The 20,164-nt window shown below is 38.0% G+C and overlaps 1 protein-coding gene across 1 annotated transcript in view; it reads left to right on the top strand.

Moving 5' to 3' along the window:
* Rab2a (RAB2A, member RAS oncogene family) overlaps positions 1-20,164 on the top strand; it is a 76,692-nt gene that overhangs the window by 43,779 nt on the left and 12,749 nt on the right. Inside the window, exon 6 of the mRNA XM_063258461.1 lies at positions 3,363-3,474. Coding sequence (XP_063114531.1) covers positions 3,363-3,474 — 112 coding nt within the window. The remainder of the gene's footprint in view (positions 1-3,362; positions 3,475-20,164) is intronic.

Below are 20,164 nucleotides of genomic sequence, written 5' to 3'. Positions count from 1 at the left end.
CTGTTGATAAACTGATTGCAAAATTTATGTGAAAATGCAAAGTTCGTAACACCTAACAGTTCAAAATGCCAAAACAATTTTGATAGAGAACAAATTTGGAGGATATACTGACTTTACTAATTCTGATTGTAAGACTTACTAGGGTACTGGCATATATGTTAATTGACTGTCTGTCCGTGAGAAAAAATACTGAAGAAAAATCAACTTAAAAAGGGAAAAGACTTTTTTTGGCTTACCATTTTAGAGCGTTTAGTTCATAACTGTTTGGTTCCTTTGCTTTTGGGCCTTTGGTAGCATAGTGCATCACGGCAGAGGAAACTGCTCACTTTGTGGTGGTCAGGTAGCAAAGAGAGAAAGCAGGCAGGGGCCCCAGAATTCCCTTCCAGGGCACACCCCCAGCGACCCAACTTCCTTCCAGCTGGCCCCACCTCCCAGTAGGGCCCTCAGCTGGATACCAAGCCCTCAACATACGAGCTTTTGGAGGCTAAGATCCAAACTTTAACAGCATAGATAATCTGTGAAACAGTAAAAAAAGTCCAAAAGTAGATCCATGCATACATATGATCAGTTAATTACTTGACGTTGGTGCTGATTCAGTGGGATAAATCTGTAGCCTTTTTGTTAGGGAGTGCACACAGCAGTTGAAGCACTATTATAAAAAATGAACCTCTACCTTTTAATTTGTATAAAAATCGTGAGTAGGTCATAGATCTAAATATAAGAGCTAAAACTATAAAATAAAATTCCAGGAGAAAATACAATTCTTAGGGACTCTAGTTTGGTGAACATTTGTTAGAGACAGCAAAACCATAAAAAGAAAAAAGTTAATACACTTCAACCAAATTAAACTTTTGCTCTTTAAAAGTGTAAAATTGAAAAGGCAAGCTACACGCTTGGAGAAAAAATATTTATAAAACATATCCCACACAGTAATTTATAATATGAAGAATTCTTAATAGTTGATTATCAGTACGATAACCCATTAATTTAAAAAGAGCAATTATCAGTACGATAACCCATTAATTTAAAAAGAGCAAAAGATGTGAACCAGCAGTTCACTTAAAAAAGTGCATTGCCACAATGCTTATAAATGCTTTAGAAAACGATTTGTTCATTTCTTTAGAAATGAAATGTACCACCATACTGTCTAGCCTTTTTACTCTTAGGTGTTAGCCTCATACAAATTTTCATTTCATTTCATACATAAGGAATTGGACACAAATGTTTGTAACAACTTTATTTTCAGTAGCCAAAACGAAAAATGGCCCAAATGTCAATTAACAGATACTGGATATATAAATTTTGATACAGTGTTACAGTGGAATACAACTCAGCAGTAAAGAGCAACAACTAACAGACTGCATTGACAAGATGAGGTAATCTCCGAATAATGGTCCTGAGTGAAAAACAAACAAAAAGACTACAAAAGCTTAGAGACCGCAGATCTTGATGATGGTTGCATAGGGTGTAGGGAGGGGAAAGGTTAGATATCTTACAGCAAGGTTTAAGGAACCTGGGGGGACTGCCGTGTGTCTCAGAACTCATCAGATCTTACATTTACTTGCGGTTCCATTTCTGTCAGTTGTGCATCAGTATCATTATAAAAAGTAAAGTAGCAAAGTAACAAGCTGTTTTGATTTGATTTGATAGTGTTATTTTAGTAGAAATTCATGTTTACTGTTAAAAAATGTAAATGATACTGGCATTCACTCGAGGCTCCTAAGTATTCTTCCTCATTTAAACCATCTCACCCTCTTTAAAGGTTAAACTGTTAGAGGGAACCCTTAGTCTACATGATGGATGTCTTCATTCTACGGTTCCATGTACAGAGTAATAAGAGGACAATATTTGTGATTTTTTTCATGTTTTTATTGTACTGGTTTTTTCCTTGTGCCTGAAACATGATGGATGGTAGTTTATTGGTAGGTTTCAAATGGTTGCTTGTTATGAAGACCTTAAAGTCCAAGTGTGTAGAGGAAAAGCAAAGTATAATGGTACATACATACTAACGTTTCCAGTAACTGTGGGTGGTCACCCTTGTAAGTAGGACTAGAATGAATAGGAAAGAACAGAGAGAAGTAAATGAGGTAGTTACTGTTGGTTGAGGCAAATTGGGGCAGACTCCAGAACAGGGAATTAGCAGTTTTTAATCAAGTGCATTAAACATAGAGAGCACAGGATTTAAGAACAGACCTAGTCAGTGGCGGATGACACACTTTCTTACTGTGACATTTGAAATCAGATGCATAAGGAAAAAAAAGAGTTTTAAGAAGTAGTAGTTTTTTAAAATCAAGGATGTAAACATAAACACTAAATGCAAGGTAGGGCATCAAATAAAAGAATGGTTTAGGAAAGAAAGATACATACCTAATAAAATCAACTTGTGTGGGATTTACAGGGAGTGTAGCCAAAGACAGCAATTTGATTTTATGCCTGGAATGCTGAGATGATTGTTGTTTTTGGAAAGCAACTCTACTAGGTGTGTATTCAAGTACAGTGATGCAGGTTTTTATTTGACCTATATCCTACATATATTTATATATAAGTAACAAAAATTCCATGGATTAGTGAATGATACACTCTCATATTTTTTACTGTTCCTTTTTTTTTTTTTTAACAAATTCTAAGTGTGATCTATTGAAATTATTTTACAATTCACTGAGTAATGACACTGTTTGAAAATATTACCCTTGAAAAGCTTTGGTACATCTACTACAAAAATACTCATATAATACTCATTGTAACATTGTAATAACACAAAATTACAAATAATCCTGTTTCTACAGAAATAAAGAAGTTGTATATTTTGTCAGTAAAATAAAGTACAGCAGTAAATGATTAAGAACCTATATCTACTTGTATTGCGTGAATAAATCTGAAAACATGTTAACCAAAAAACAAGCTGAGCTGGCCTAGGTGGTGTGTAACTGTAATTCCAGTACTCAAGTTCAAACCCAGTCTGACTACAGTGAGACTCTTGTCTCAGAAAACCAAAACAAAAAAATTAAGCTTTTGAACATTACATTTGGATGCTTTACACACGTATAAAGAGTGCTGTTTTATAATAGTAAAGTTTTTAAACTTCTACTGTGCAATGCACTTGAGGGGGACTGCTGCTTTTCCCACTACCTTACCAATCTGCTTCTAGTATGGTAAAAACGAGTAACACACTCCAATCCAGAATTTCTAGCTTAAGACTTTTGTCTGTCCCTACTGTCCAGTAGCTTTGCTTTACAAAGAAGCTAATAATTTAAGCAACTGAAATTAGCAATCCAGTTAGTGTAGTCTGTGGGTTGCTTTCTGCAAATGCTTCTGTTTATACATACAGGCTAATAACATGACCCTTTCTGTCCCATGTGTAGTGACTTAGAATCTAGAAGAGAAGTTAAAAAAGAAGAAGGTGAAGCTTTTGCACGGGAACATGGCCTCATCTTCATGGAAACTTCTGCTAAGACTGCTTCCAATGTAGAAGAGGTAAGTAATAGGCCCTTTCACTTAATGTTTCATGTATCCTAACATTTATTTATCGGTATTGGTGTTTATTTCATACATTATTAGTCTGTGATAGTTTCTGAATATCATAAATTAGAAAAATTTCTGCCTTTTGAACCTATTAGACTCCTAAACTGTATTCTGAGTCTTTCGTTAAGCCTATATACATCAACACATCTAGTATGTATATTATTGCTATGTAACATACAAAGTATGGGGCTTCTGCCTTTAATAGAGGAACTGCACATCTTGATTATTTGCACTGATTAATTCGAACTGCTGAACATTTTCTGAACATGACACATTCTTTTATTCTGTATGTATTTGGATATAGTGTTCACACAAAATGATTAGACTGTTAATCCTTTCTAAGATAAATAGAAAAGAGATGTTTTAGGGGCTGGAAGTTTAGCTGGGGCTGGAGGTTTAGCTCAGCAGCATAAGTACCTGCCTTGCAAGCAGGCGGTCGTGAGTTCGATCCCCGGTACCAATAAAAATGGAAAAAAAAAAAAAAAAAAAGAGATGTTTTATCAAAAGTAGAAATGAGGCTAAAAAAATCTAGTTTCCCCAAAACAATGCTTAATTTCCACCTCTGGTTAAGAACAGCTTTTAAACAGCTGCAGAAAGTTACTTCAGAGAATAAATGATAAAAAATCTCATTCCACGGATTATAGATGACAGGACCAAGGCATCATCCAACACTGTGCCTCAGTGTGGTAAACACTGAGTGCCTGTTTATGAAGAATGGTACTTAGAGCTCTTCCAATTCATTCTTAAGACCTGAAATCACCTATGCTAATTCTTTAACACTGGTGTTTTCACTGAAGAATTGTTTCTTAGGTAAAATATTACACTAGTCTGTACTTAATGATGTATTATATGATTACTCTAAGTTCATTTCCTATAAGCTCTAACGCTTGCCAAAAAGTCTAGTTATATAACATACAATAATAGTTTTCCACTTCAGAGCATGCTCAATAAAAAAATCCATCACACCATTGGTCCAGCTGGACAGATAAAGATGCATGTTTCAGAGAGGTGCTGTTTTAGAGGCTATATCCTGATTAATTATTAACAGTGTACATCTTTTTTAGGAACCAGAAATTCAAAATTGTTTGCATTTTTAAAATATACTATAAAGTCAGGTAATAAAGCATTAACCAATGGAGAATAATCTTTCATTTTTAATTTTATCTCTGATACTTTTGTATTAGTGTTTCTTATAAGTAGCTGTATATTTGTAAGCAGTAAATTACTGTTGCCCTTTTGGCTAAACATTTAAATGAATGTAGCACTACTCCATGAGGGTTTTCACAGCATTTATTTCAAATATTCTGTTGTTTAAAAAATATTGTTTAAATTTGAACTTGGCAGGAATTTGTCTCACTTATGAGAGAGTATCATTTTATTAACAAAAAAAGTTGATTTGTCTCTCAAAAGCCAAAGAGTTTAAGAAAAAATCTGACATTTTGTTTTTAAAGGTTTCATAGCTAAAAATTACACTATTGCCCATAGATAAGCATTATGTAAAGTATTTTAAGATGGAGGACTTGTCCTAAATCAAACTTAAATCTCTGAATATGGTTTAAGATGAAACATGAACAGTAGTCAGAAACCTTCTGACTCTTGGGAAGGTGGAGTAGATTCCCTTTTCTTTATTTCTCATGCCAAGTGCAACTGAAACCCTGGCTATTATTTATAAGCCAGGCAGAGAAGGAAGCTGGAGAGAAGGCAGACTAGCCGTAGACCTTGGTACTTGAAGAGTCACACATTCATCTCCCTTACTTTTTATCTTTGCCTCATACCCCAGAATGAATGCTAGAGAAAGTAACAAAGTAGAAAAACCAAGGAACACAAAAGAAGAAAAGCCTGCTCTGGCCAAGGGACCAGGAAGGAGACATCCTGATAAGATGGCCCTTAGAAATTGTACTAAATACAGGCACAACAGGAAAAACCCGAAGTGCTAATCCAGTGGGCTGCAAGGTTTTTCTACCATGCCCCGCTCCTGGCAGTAATCACCAGCATTACCTGATCTCTGTTACAGCCATGTCAGAGAAAGCCAATTAGAGCAGAGGTTTATATATAACAGCCAGTCTCAGAGCTCACTGAGATTTCAATGGAGAAAGTTCCATATATCCCAAACCAGCAAGATCTCAAATTGAATGCAAAAAAGTTAATGGTTGACAACACTGAAATGACAAAGATGTTAGAATTATCAAACAAAGATTTTAAAGCAGCCATCCTAAAAATGCCTCAACAATTAGAAATATGCTTGAAATGAAGAAAGGAAAAATAAGTCTCAGCAAGCAAAAGTTTTAACGAAAGATACGTTAGAGGCGATTGTGACAGTGACAGGGCCAAGGTGAGACCCACATTGCATGTAATCCTAAAAATGTCATAGAAGTAGCGTCACAGAGATAGGAGTTTCTGGAGGGGTTTCCTAAGGTGCTGAGGCTCTGGAGCCTGTCATAATGCCCAAGGGGAGTAAGCCTAAAATTCCACAAAGTATGTGAGCTGCGGATTTAGTCAGCTTTCTGTATCACCTCTTCCAGAGTTGCTCCTGCACGCATAGCCAAGGATGTCATTTAGCTTCAGCTCCAACTCTGGCTCCCAACAGACCCCAGCAACTGTAGTAAAACATCTTCCAGAACAGAAGGATTAGCATGGTCCCTAGGCTGTAGTCTGAATAGCTTGGTAATCCTCTTCAGAACATAATGCAAAGGTGCTAACAAGTAAACCTGGGGCAGGACACCTACACACACCCCCCCCCATTTAAAAACTGAACTGAAGAATAATTGATACTAAAAACTCAAGTAGTGAACTCAGCAGTAAACGGGAACACGAGAAACAGTAGTGAACTAGATAATAAAACAGTAGACTCTGCCCATTCTAAACTGCAGAGAAATTAGGGTATGACTCAGTTGTAGGTCACTTTCCTAGTGTTAAGAAACTCCTGATTTTGATCCCCAGTACTGTCAAAAAATAAATAATCCTAAATTATAGAGAGAAAACAGACTGATGTGATGTTATAAAACAAAGGGTGAGGAAAAGGAGACACCTACCAGTTCAAGTTAAGCCAACTCCAAACAGGAGAAGCCCAAATAAAATCCACAACAAAACAAACCCCACATGTTCAAATGTCTGAAAGTAGAAAATCTTGAACAAAAAACAGCATACTATCTATAGGAAAAAAAATAATTTGTCACATATTTCCTCAAAAACTTTGAAGGCTAGAAGAAAGTTTTCAATTCCTGGAAGAAAAGTAAAAGGATAAACTTAAGCTTTCATGTGTCAATAGTTACATGTATATAAATGATGTAATTACACCAATCAAAAGGCACATTAGGAGAGAATTAGATAAAGTAACTCAATCCTAATGTGCCTACAAGAAATTCATGTCAAATATAGCAGTACAGGGAGGTTGGAAATAAAATCATGGGAAAAAGATAATATTAGACATACATTAATCAGAAGAAAGCAGGACTACCTATATTAATATCAAAGTATACTTAAGAGGAAAACAAAAAGAATAACTTACTCCATAATGATAAAAGAATCAGTTCACCAGAAAGATTATAATAACCTTAAATGTTTATGTACCACATACAGAACTGTGAGCTACGTGAAACAAAAACTAATAGAATTGAAAGGAGAAATAGACAAGTCCAAAATTGTCACTGGAGACTTCATTAGTTATTAGAACATGTACCAAGACTGCACCCTGAGCGATAAAAACCTCAAAAGATTTAAAAATATTTGAAGTCATACAGATTATATACTCCAGTTTCAGTGGAATTAAACTAGAAAACAGTAACATAACTGGAAAAATCTACAGGAATTTGGAAATGAAGGCACATCTAACCTATGTCAAATAGGAAATCTCAAAATAAATGCTTTGAATGAAAATTGAAATATATCAGTTTGGGGCCATAGTTATAAAGCAGTTGCATGATAAAGAATTAACATTAAATATGCACCATAGAGAAGATCTCAAGTCAATAATTTTAATTCCTTTCCCAGAAACTTAACACAAAAAAAGGAAAAATAGAACAACAAAATTTTTTTAAAAAATCAATGAAGCAGAGCTAAGTTTTTTAAAATATCAATGAAATTGACAGACTTCAAGCAAGCCTGACAATGAAGATACAGATTACTAATATCAGTAACAAGATTCAGTGTAGGTCCTTCAGACAGACAGTAAGTGAATGTTATAAACAGCTGCCACACAAATGTGCTAATTTAGATGAATTTGACCTATATCTCAAAAACACAGACTGCCATAACCCATACAGTATGAAAACTTACTCTGTTTTTTCCTAACTAGTAAGACTGTTATTTTTCGTAAGTCCACATATGGACAGACTCTAGGAGTCCAGCCCAGCAGCTTCGTTAAGGCACAGTTCACTTCTGTCCTGTTCCACTGGTTCGCCGCATTGGTGCTTCACCTTGTGGTCACACAGTAGCCACAGTTCCTGAGGCATCCCGTGATCCTACACAAACGTCAAGACCCTTACTCAGTAGATTTGTAGATTCCAGAACAGAAACAGTTGTGGTAATCCAGACCCTAACTTCCCGGTGAACTTCCATAGTTCTTACAAGACAAAAGTAGTTCTGAATTATTCAGCAGGCTGGGGATTTAGCTCAATCCCATAAGCGCCTGCCTGGCAAGCGCGAGGTCGTGAGTTCAATCCCCAGTACCGCAAAAAAAAAAAAAAAAAAAAAAAAAGATTTGTTCAGCAGCAGTGTGTTGGCCAGGTATAGAATTTGTCTTTCTTTTTTCTTTACCTCCAGACACTAAGTTGCCCCAGCTGACCTGACTTGGGATCCTCCTGCATTAGCCTCCCAAGTATGGGTTTGCAGGCATGTGCCGCCATGCCTAGCCAGGTCCAGAGTTTTCTGGACTATGTATGTTTCATCATGATTAACCTCACGAGGCCAAATGTAAAGCAGTCTGTTAGGAAATCAAATGGGTAGGTAAGTGAGGAGCTGCATGGGTTAAGGCACAGGAGAAGGTATGTGGGCTACATGTTGTCTTCAGGCTCATCACCATTCAGGAATCTGGAAACCCTGGAAATAATTAATTTGAATTTCCCTATAAACTGTTAAGGAAGTTTAAGTAATTTAAAACTTCTCCAAAAAAGAAATCTGTAAGTCCAGAAAGTTTCAGCCAAGAATTCTACCAAGTGTTGAAGAAAGGAATGAACATCAAATCTAGACCATCTTTCCCAGAAAATTCAAGATACAACATACTATATATTTTATGAAACTACTATTGGACTGGCACTGAAACCAATAGCCTGTATGGATATATAAACAAAAATCTTCAACAAAACCCCAGCCAGTAGAATTTCAACATGTATACAGTTATGTGTATATAAAATGTGTACATCATAGCCAGAGTAGTCAAGGCTTATATATTCCAAATATGGAAGACCTGTTCGGGATTAAAAAATGAGTGTAAGTTAGGTGTGGTGATACATACCTATGATCCCTATTTGGAGAGGCTGAGGCAGTAGGAACACAAGTTGAAGGCCAGACTGAGAAGTTTAGCAAGAGAAGTTTGAGCAACAAGATTTTAGAAGACTTCAAATTACCTGTTCTGTTTCAAAACTATTTTAACATGGTGTATCCTCATTTGTGTCATTTATAGTACTAGTTTATTTTAGTTCCTTTAAAAGAAAGTTTCATTACCTGTTCTTTGTAAGAACCTTTTTGGTGTCCTGTACTCTGAGTAATAACTTGAGATGATACACAGTGTATTAACTATTGTTACTGTTTTACTACTTTGTTATGAAATTTTATTTTTTCATAAAATACCCGGATATAAAAGCAGAGGAGGAGGGGCTGGAGATGTAGCTGCATAGTAGAGCTCTTGATGCCACAGATTGATTTTTGGTGTAGGTGCTGATAGCTATAAACTTCCTCTTTGCTATATCCCAGATATTCTAGTAAGTTGTATTTTATTTGCCTCTCAGAATTTTTTGGTTTCTTTCCTGATTTCTTCAGTGACTAAACTAGTTTTCAAAAGTAAATTGTTCAGTCTTCATGTATCTATAGAATTTCTGGGTTTTCATTTTTTTCTATTGATTTCTAGTTTTATTGAAATGCAAGAAATTATTATTTCATGTTTTCTTCTCTTTGGTATTTGTTAAGGCTTATTTCATAGCCCAAAATACAGTCAGTTAGAAAGAGAAGTCCATGAGCAGCTAAGAAGAATGTGTTTATATCTTCTTATTGTTCCTTCTGCCAATACATAGTAGAAGCTTCTTTGCATCTGATTTTGTCTTGAAGTCTGCTTTGTCAGATACAACTATTCCTACTTGCTTTTGAATTTCATTTGCACGCAGTATTGTTTTCCATCCTTTCAGTCTGTTTATGTCTTTGCTAGTGAAGTTTGTTGAGACAACAGAAAGTTTATCTAAGTTGTTGGTTTTGTTTTGTTTTGGTATTTTTTGTTCTTTGTTTTTTCCTCATTGGACCCAAGTCCCATAGCACTTCCTACAGGTCAGGGAAACACACCGTACTGGGACGGCTCTGTCTCTGTCTCTGTCTCTGCAGTCACAAGGCCTGAACTGCGGTCACAGCCCTTGGACTCATGGCTGGCTGACAGAGACAAACTCTTTGTGGTAGCCATGGGTGCCTCCAGAGAAGCCTTACCCCACCACAGCCCTAGGGTGGGCAAGCCTCTGCAGGCCCCCAGGAGGGGTGGGCCAGTACCACTGGCATTGTTTGTTTGGTCCTAACTACACAGTGGTCATAGTAGGCCCAGGCTTTTCCGAATGCTGAAAGCCAGAAACACAGTGTGCAGGGAGCAGAAAGGCACCACCCACATCCTCTTGGAACTCGGAGTTAGAGGAGCAGCAGCCTCCACCCACTGGGTCTTATTTTGTAGTCCATCTGCCACTTAGGTCTTGTAATGGGAGGGTCTTATTTTGTAGTCCATCTGCCACTTAGGTCTTATAATGGGAGGATGAAAACCATTTACATTCAGAGTTACTATAGAATGGTCGGCACTTATGTCATTTTATTGTTTTTCTAACATTTGAGTCTGTTCTTACTATCTTGGCCTACATTTATGCTTCTGTGTGTAGTACTTTTTTTTCTTTTTTTTGGTCTTTTTCCTTTTTATCGGTACCGGGGATCGAACTCACGACTGCCTGCTTGCAAGGCAGGTGCTTATGCCGCTGAGCTAAATCCCCAGCCCCCTGTGTGTAGTGTTTTATGCTTCTGTGTTTACTGGCTTTATGCTTATTTTGGAAGCTCTTTATTTTTCCTTCAATTTTGTAGGCTGGTTTTGCTGCATATAGTGATTGAGGTTAGCAGTTATTTCCTTTCTCTGCTTGAATGCGTTGTTCCATACCCTCCTGGCACTTACGGTATCTGCATGAAGTCTGCAGTTACTCTGATGTGTTCACCTCCGTAAGTGACAATGTTTTTTTGGACCCTTCAGAATGCTTTTCTTGTTCTTCGCTCTTGACATTTTAATTATAATGCAACATGGAGTTCTGTGGTCAAGCCTCTTTAAGATTCTAAATACCTTCGGCATCTGGATATTTATCTTCCCTAAGATTTGGGAAGTTTTCTCTTATTTCTGTGCCACTAGTATTTCCCTTAATGCCCTCTTCTGTAATAAAAATCTGTGGTTTGGTTTTGGGCCAGGGTTGCTCAGGCTGACCTTGAGCTCACCTTATGGCTGAGGGTGATCTTGAACTCATGGTGATCCCCCCACCTCAGCCTCCCACAAGCTGAGATTACAGGTGTACACTGCTACACCTGGCTGTAGTTTGGTCTTTAACTATGTTCCTGAGTTCTTAGATGTTTTGTTTCTTATTTTATGTGTGTGGTTTTTTTCCTTTAATATAATCGGCATGTAATAATTCCTCAGCCTTATCTTAATCCCTGAAATTCTGTCTTCTGCTTGGTCCTACCTATTAGGAAGACTTTCTGTTGAATTTGTGATATTTGACTTACTGTGCTTTCCACATCTGGAATTTGTTTGTTCTCCGGAATCTCTCTGTTGAGTTTCTCTTGCTATAGTCAGTCAGTGAATGGTATGTTATCTGCCTGAAGCCTGTGCTCACTCCAGTGGCTTTTGGTGTTCATGCCCTGTTGTGCATCCCAAGCTACTGTTGTCCCAACTAGTGTTGTGTCCTGTGGGCTTAGGAAGTTTCTCAGTCGATCCGGAGAATGTGTTTGCGCCCACATTTGAATGGAGCAGAGGTGTACCCCGATCACGTTGGCAGATGAGGAAGGCAGACAGACCGCGGAGTTTGGTGCTGGAAGGAGACAGTAAAGGGAGCAACGCAGCTTGGCTTCGTAGAGGCTCGTCAGCTAGCCCTCCCTCTCTCCAGAGCTGTCTCTTCCCCACTCTCTGAAACAGGGTGAGGCTTTTCTGTTACTTCTCGTTGCGAAAGTAGCTCAGTCTTGAAACAGTAAATCGCTTTTCAGAATGGCTCATGTCTGTCCCACTGCCAACATGGTAGGTTTTCCTTAGTTAGCCTGCCAGTAATCACTTTCAAAGTAAGCACCATTCTGTGTTTGCAGTCTACAGTAATAGCTACCTGACAACTCCAACATAAGTGGTGTTTGCCTCCCACATGTACAAGCTGGGGCTACTGTTTCAGCCTCCTTTGTGTTTTGCTGTACTTTGTTTCTCCATGACTTCCCTGTCATCACAGTTCTTTTTTGTTTCCTGGAGCTCTTCTCTTTTTCCTTGCTGAGTAGCTGTTTTCCAGGTGTCTTAATTCCTGTCCCTGAGAGGACAATGACTTTATTCTTATGAAACAAATTTTCAGTAATGTTTTCTGTAGATGTTGACAGTGTTATAAAACACATGGAAGAGCAAAAGAAAGAGAGTAGCCAAACTTAAAACTTAAAAACATAAAATGAAATGAGTCACTCTTGTTAGATCTTAAGTGTTACATGGCTACAGTCATCAGCAGTATGTGATGTTGGCCTGAGGATGGACATATGTATATCAGTGGGACGGAATGAAGAGTTGAGAAATCCACTTACAAATGTGCACAGCTAAGTTTTAACAGAGATGCAGAAGTAAATCAGTAGAGGAAGATTGACTAGAAAATGATACTGAAGCAATTAAAAATCCACAGGCAATAAGAAATGAAATACAACCTGAGTTGCAAACCTGATACAAAAACTAAGTCAGAATGAGTCATGTAGCTAGTTATAAACCATTAGCTAATTTGAGGGAGATAAAAAGCAATGAAAATCTTTAATCCTCTGGCCAGAGTTCCTGTTACCAAAAGAAAGATTCTTAAAAGGAGGAAACAATTAAGAAATCAGCCTTCACTATCTTGTGCTTTGTGAAAGACTTACGTAGATGAAAAGAACAGTCTACCAGCTGTGGCAGAATTATTTGCAAACTACCTACCTAATAAAGAACTAGCACCTAGAATATAAAATCTCAGACCCTAGTAGTAAAAAGTAAATAAACAGTCCAGTTAAAAAATGAGCAAGCTCAGCTACAAAGGATCACATTGAAATATTTATAAATAAATGGACGCAGCTTGAGGCCATATTCACCAGTGAAATAAATCAAGCATGTATAAATACCAAAAAGTTTCCCTAGTATAAGAAATGGTAAGAATACGTAAAAGTATGTGGTAATCATGATTTTGCATTATGTTGCTTTGAAGCTTTATAATGTTTTCATTCATTAATTGGAATGGTTTTATTCTGGGTTGTTTGATTTTATTGTCTGTGATGGTATGAACAGCTGTTTTGAAGAAAACAAGACATTATAATAGCTAGTGATGATTTAATATCTTGTTTTGAAGTCCCACCAAGCTTTTGTTCTTCTGTCTCCATTGGTTTTATCATGTTGTATCTTACTGGACTTTATTATATGTGATAGTATAAACAAAATTTTTTATAGACAAGGAGATAATATAGAAGCCGTTGTTCATTTTCTGTTAGTTGGTTCTGAATACCCTGTAATACTTTCATTCTCTTGAATGGTTTTACACTGTCTTTTTGTGTTTGATACTGTAGTGTATGAAGGTATACCCAAATATTTCAAGCAAAGAGACACTATGGTAGCTACTGTTACGTCGGATTGTCTTGTGGTGAAACACTGTGTTGCTTAAATTGTTCTGTTCTGACCTGTGTTACGTCCTTTTTTATCGTAATCTTTTTTTAAAATAAAAAAAATTTTAAAAAAAAGAAAAGGAGCAAAAGGCCTTGGAAGACATTTCATCAAAGAGGATATACAAATGGCAAATAAACACTTGAAAAGAAACTCATTACCAGCCATTAGGCAAATGTGAATTAAAACCTTGGCAAGATCCTGCTCCACATATGTCAGAATAGCCAAATTTAAAAATTTTGTAAACAGCACCAAATGCTGGTGAAGATGTGGAGAAAATAAGATATTGCTGGTAGGAATGTAAAATGATACAGCCACTCTGCAAGACAGTTTTGCATTGTCTTCAAATGCTGTGCAGCTATGAGTGTCTTTATGAGGTGTGATAAAAATTGGATGAAAAGCATTGGATAAATACCACTGTCAGGTGCCATTCAGGGTATGTAAAAGCATAACACTGGCAACAGCTGATAACATACTGTGTGTTCCTGTCTCAGGTTTTGCTTCCTTGTAACTTCATGGTAACATTCAGGCAGTGGAAAGAGGCACAAACTGCGGCACTTTTTTCTTAAACTTGAATCTCTTACGGTTTTTTGTTGTCTTTTAGAGCAGTGCTGCTCAAGTATTAATGTACATAACATATCACCTAAGAATCCTATTAAGATGTAATTCAGTAGTCATGGTGTGGCCTGCGAACCTGTCCACCGCTACCACTCATCTGTGATCTCTCTCTGAAGAGCTGTACTGGGCTGTGTTACTAAACAGAAAAATCTGGCTGGTACCGTCTTCCCAGGCTCCTCTGACACGGTGCTTCTCAAACCTTGGGATCGTCTCTCTTACTTTTTGGTATCCAGTGTATAATGATATTATCCAGTTTTGACTGCTTTTTAAAACCTGTCATTCCAGTCTTTCCGCTGTCTTCCGTTTAGGCTTCATGCGTAGTTTGGTTTCCTCCACCACCTCAGAAGTCATCCTGGACCTTCTCATGCTGCACTTCACACAAGCTTTTGTTTTTGCCTTCAACAGTCTTTATAGACAGTTTCCTGAGCCCTCTAAACTCTGTGTCCTCCTAGACTTCTGCGGAGTCCTTTACTGGTTCTTTCTTTTTGAGTTGAGCTCCATCTAAGCCCATGACTTCAGATACCCTTCAGCTCCACAGCAGTAGCTGCCGGCTGGACGGCGCTCCATGAGCATTTTGTAAGCCCTACCCGCCCAGCACTGCCAGGCTGAAGTGACAGCTCTTTCCTGCGCTTGCATGGTAATCTTCTGTACTCTGTATGTTCCCTTTTCCTTATCTCTTCACATTTTATCTTACTGTTTCACATGTAACCTTACATTTTCTTCTGTTATGAATCTCTTCAGATTGTCCTCTGTCATGATCAGTTCCTAATTGGACTTGCACTCTCCATTTTTCAGTATTTTTTTACCTATGAGGTCTTCCTAAAAATGAACATTAAATGTCACTTTCCAGTTTTATTAAAATCACACAGTGATTCCCCACAGTTTCAGCGTCAGTTCCTTAGGTTAGCAAACAAAGCTCTTTGATTGCCAACCCCTACACTGAGAGTTGATCAGCTGTGTAGTGTTTTTTCCCTTCCTTGCAAAGTGCTCGCAGTTGAATTGGCTTGCCTTGCTATGTGATCTTAAAGGATTAGTCGGTCTGTACCTCTTCGGGAGCACCTTCCATGACACTCTCCCTATGTGTCCCCTCTAGCACAAGCCTCTGCACATGCACACACACAGTCTCAGATGCAAGTTCTCCACTCATTCCTGTGTCACCCTAGGGTTGGAATCATCTCTTTTTCATGTCAGCATGCCATAGGGACCAAGGTCTGTAAAACTACAAGCTGACTTTTCATCTCTGCATCCCCAGTACTTAACACAATAGCTCACCCACGTAGTAACTAACGGAAGTATGAATGATGAAGTATTTGCCTCAACCTTGCTTCTCTTCCACTTTTTCATTAGGTTATGCTTTGTAGTTTGAAAGAGCTTTTTTTAAGACCTGGAGATAGCTTTCTTTTTTTTCTTTTTTTTTTTTTTTTTAATTTTATTTAAGGAGAAAAAGAAAAGAGAAAAAAAGCAGAGAAAGGATACAAGTTATACAGATTTACAGAAAAAAATAAACAGTAAGAAATCACTAGTTAAAGGATTACATTTTGTCATCTCAGAAACAATTGTTCAAGTTACAAAATTAAAGCTTATAAAGTGGACATTCCAACAGTGAGACTGCAAACAGTTCTGTTCAATGATCCAACAAAACTCAGTAATATCATTATCTATCTTATACACTTAAATATACATGCAGTTATATCGTTTAGAACACTTTCTTTTCCTCTCTTTTGTACGATAACAATTATACATTTTGGGTTTTGTTGTTCCCACAGTTCTTAATACTTTTTTGGAAGAGAGTAGAACCAAATGTGACAATAACAGAATAGTCAGTCAAATCAAAAGGGTGGACGTAATAGATAATGTAAAAGCATAATACTAGGTGATCAACAATGGTTACCATAATGCCTCCCGCTATCTCTAATAGAATTGCCTATATCATTAGTTATAATAAAATTGAACAAAACAGTAAAGAACAAAACCAACAAAACCAAAACATTGGAGACACTATAGATCTTCAAAAGTAGATAATAGTCAACCAGAATGGGCGTCATAATGAATCCTACTATCTTCACAGCTGTTGCCTAAACTTTTGAACCTGGTACTATCAAGCAAAACAGAATAGAGGAACATCAGTCAAAACAAGATGGTGAGAGCAATACAGGGCTTTAAATCAAGATAATGGAAAGTCAAAGTGGGTAACTATAATATATCCTGCTATTTTTTAATTTATTTTTCCCTTAATTAAAAGGATAAAAAAAGTAAATAATAAAATGGAGATTGAGATAAAAGAGGGCATAACAGCAAATCAGTGCAGATCAAAACATAACCATTTAAGCAAAATAGTGTTTCACCACAAGATTATCCCAACATAAAAGTAGTTACCATATTGTCTCTTTCCTTGAAATCTTTGAGCATAACTTCGTATACTGTAGCATCAAATATATCAAAACAATGTAAAACCATTCAAGAGAATGACAGTATTACAGGGTATTTAGAATCAACTAACAGAAAATAAACAATGGTTTCTGTATAATCTCCTTGTCTATAAAAGGTTTTGCTTATAGTTTCATATATAATAAAATCCAATAAGATACCACCTGTTTAGACCAATGGAGACGGAAGAACAAACTTCAAAACAAGATGATACTAAATCAGTATTACCTCTTAAGACATCATTTTCTCCAAAATAGCTGTTCCTATCATCCAATCCTCTCTGCCTCATTTCTGTTGAGCTCTTTTTCTGTCAGTAGTTGTCAGTTTGTCTTCTTCATTTTGTTTTCTGCTCCATTCATTGTGGCCTCTCTGCCGCTACTTCTGGATTCTTCGTATTTTTCTTTTTTAGAATACCTTGCAGTATTCTCTGTAGAGTTGAGTTGGTGGTTGCATATTCCCCTAGTTCCTCTTTATCCTGGAAGCACCTTGTTTTTCCATCAATTTCCAGGGACAGTTGTGCAGGATATATCAATCTTGGCTGGAGATTATTATCTTTCAAAGCTTGAATTATTTCCCCCCACGCTCTTCGTGATTTGATGGTTTGTGCCGAGAAGTCTGCTGTAATTCTGATGGATGTTCCCTTGTAAGTGATCTGTTTCTTGTCTCTGACAGCTTTTAGTATTCTGTTCTTGTATTGGATTTCTGGAATTTTAATTATTATATGCCTGGGTGTAGCTCTGTTTGGGTTGTAGGTGGCTGGGGTCCTGTATGCTTCATACAACTGAGTATCTTTACCTTTTGCTAAATTAGAAAAATTCTCCTGGATTATTTCTGCGAGTAGCTTTTGTAGTTCATTTGTTTGTGTCCCTACTTCTTCTTTTATGTTCTTAATTCTTAAGTTATAGACCCTCTTATCATCTTCTAGTCTTTGTATTATTGCTGTTTGTTTCTTTGTTATTTTTAAGAAGCTTTTCATTTCATGCTCCCATATTACAAATCTACCCTCCAGTTCAGATAATCTGTCCTTAGTTTCTTTAAAGCTGTTATGCCAGTTTTCAATAGACTTTTTAGTTTCCTGGTATTCTCTTTGAACCTGCTTCACGTATTCTATGCTTTCTCTATTTTCTCCATTAAACAATTCTCCCCTCTTTTTCTGTTCTTCCATTCCACCATCTGTTTTTTCTTGGGTGGTGCTTAGCATTTCTCTAACTATTCTGCTTATGTCTAGCTTCAGGTCATTAATAACTTTATTCCTGAACTTGTCTATGAGGCTCTCGAGATAGCGCTTTATGTCTATTGGTGCTGTGTCTACTATTGCCTCTTTCTCAGGATTAGGGGCCGAGGATCCTTTCTTGTTGCTGCCTCTTCCCATATTATTTGTTCCTTATATATGCAAGCATATATAAGAGGCCCAACTTCCTTCCCTGTCAACCACAGCCTGATTGAATTGCGCCGGCTAGGTGCTCCCGCCCACCGCAGCGCACCAGGGAGTTACAGACCAGACAGCCTATGCGGGGCCCACCCCTCCAGGTCACCTTCAGGAGCTCCGACCTGGGCTGTGCTAGCCTACTGGGTCTCAGCCAGCAGTGTCAGGTGGCCTAGGCACTGCTCACCAATCCCGCTTGAGAGGCGGATTGGTGACTGAAGTCACTGCAGCGCCCTGTTCCTGAAAGTCTGCCTGGTCCCAGAATGTCCTCTGTTGGAGTCTCCTAGACCGTGGGGAAGAGACCCGGTTTTCCCTCACTCACCGGAGGTGGATGCACAGCTCCCCGCCCGTCCCGCTCTCAACTCCGTTCACCGATTCCTGTTTTCAGAGCTTCTGCGGGTCTCTCTCCCTGCCGAGCCGATGCAGATGCAGCCACCGCGCGGCGGGAAACCCAAATCACAGCTTCCAATGGCGCGGGCTCCAGCTTCCATGTGGAGGCTTTATCTTTTCCTGTTACAGCACCAGGATTGCATTCCTAGTTGGTTTCTCTCAGCCCAGTTCGTTCTTGGGTCAGCAGGGCATATCTCCTCTTGCTTATGATTCCTTACTCAGCACCATTCCTGAATTCTAAGCTGGGTGTTTCAGAGAGCCTCCGTAGCTGCTGCTATCTGTCCGCCATGTTCTCCCGGAAGTGCCAAGACCCGTAGATAGCTTTCTCATGATTGGCGGCAAAGGTTACGGAAACCAGGTAAAGCAGCCCTTCCCACACACCTTAAGATTACCTTTCTGAAGTATCAGAATACCTCAGAACTGATAGATTTACTGCTACAAATTTTTTCCTGTTTTGTTTTATCTCTAAATTGAAAACTTAGTTTTCTCAGTGCTGTGTGTTCCTAAAACTTCTATCTTCCTTCTAAGGCAATCTTAATACGGGTGATTGAGGTGTAAATAATGATTCAACTTGACATTTGTACCTTCAGCCATTTCGTATGCCTTTTTCCTTATATTCATTAATTTAACCTAAAAGTAAACTTGGATATTCATAGGAAAACAAAAATAGAAAACACCAAAAAAAAAATTTGTTTTTGAAGCAAAAATCACAGGACTTGAGAAGGAAACCTTTTTAAGCCCACTGTTATCTTTGCTAACCATTGTGGTGCAGATCTAGTAAGTAAAAATACAACGAATATTGGGAAGAGGTAAAGAAAAATCTTTGTACTCTGTTGAAAATACAAATTAGTACAGCCATTATGGAAAACATTATGGCAGTCCCATAAAAAATTCAAAAGAACTCCCATGTGATGCAGCAGACCCATGGCCCAGTGTGTATCCAAGGGCACTAACATCAGTGTATCAAAGAGATGTCTGCTCCTCCATGTTTACCACCTCACTGCTGTTAGCACCATCTTAGCTCATCTGTCCTCTGTTTCTGAGCCGGGCTATTCTGGACTCCTCTGGACTCTGTGTGAGCTTAAGTGATTTTTCTGCCATCAGTTTTCCTAGTAAATGAAAAGGAGCCTGCTTATCCTGGAGATCTTCACTCAGAGCTTTGTCAGAATTTGTCATTCCTATTCACAGCAGACAAAATGTGGAAACAACCAAAGCACCCACCAACTGAAAAGGGGGTAACGAAAATGTGGGACATACATACAGTGGAATACTATCTCATCATTAAAAGTAAATTGAAAATGTGTCATTTGCAACAACATTGACAGAATGGGAGGTCATTATAGTAACTGAAATAAACTAGACACAAAAGGCAGAACCCACATGGCCTCACTCACATGGGAAATACAGAGAAGGTGACCTCTTAAAGGTTGAGAACTAAGACACTGGGAGTTGTCAGGGAAGAACGAGAGGTGGGACAGGAAGAAAATGGAGTTAGGTAGCAGAGTTTGCACAGCAGAATGGCTGGATAACGATAGTGTACTGCTGTATTTCAGAAAGCTAGGGGGCTGGGGATTTAGCTCAGCAGCATAAGCGCCTGCCTTGCAAGCAGGCAGTTGTGAGTTCAATCCCCGGTACCAATAAAAAGGAAAAAGACCAAAAAAAAAAAAAGCTAGAAAAAGGATCTTGAATGTTTTCACCATAAAAGA

This window comes from Cavia porcellus, unplaced genomic scaffold (genome assembly GCF_034190915.1).
Source record: "Cavia porcellus strain 051 isolate PalLab524CR breed Dunkin Hartley unplaced genomic scaffold, mCavPor4.1 scaffold_11, whole genome shotgun sequence".
Classification (NCBI taxonomy): domain Eukaryota; kingdom Metazoa; phylum Chordata; class Mammalia; order Rodentia; family Caviidae; genus Cavia; species Cavia porcellus.
Note: the sequence above shows the minus strand (reverse complement) of the source record. Positions and strands in the feature narration are given on the sequence as shown.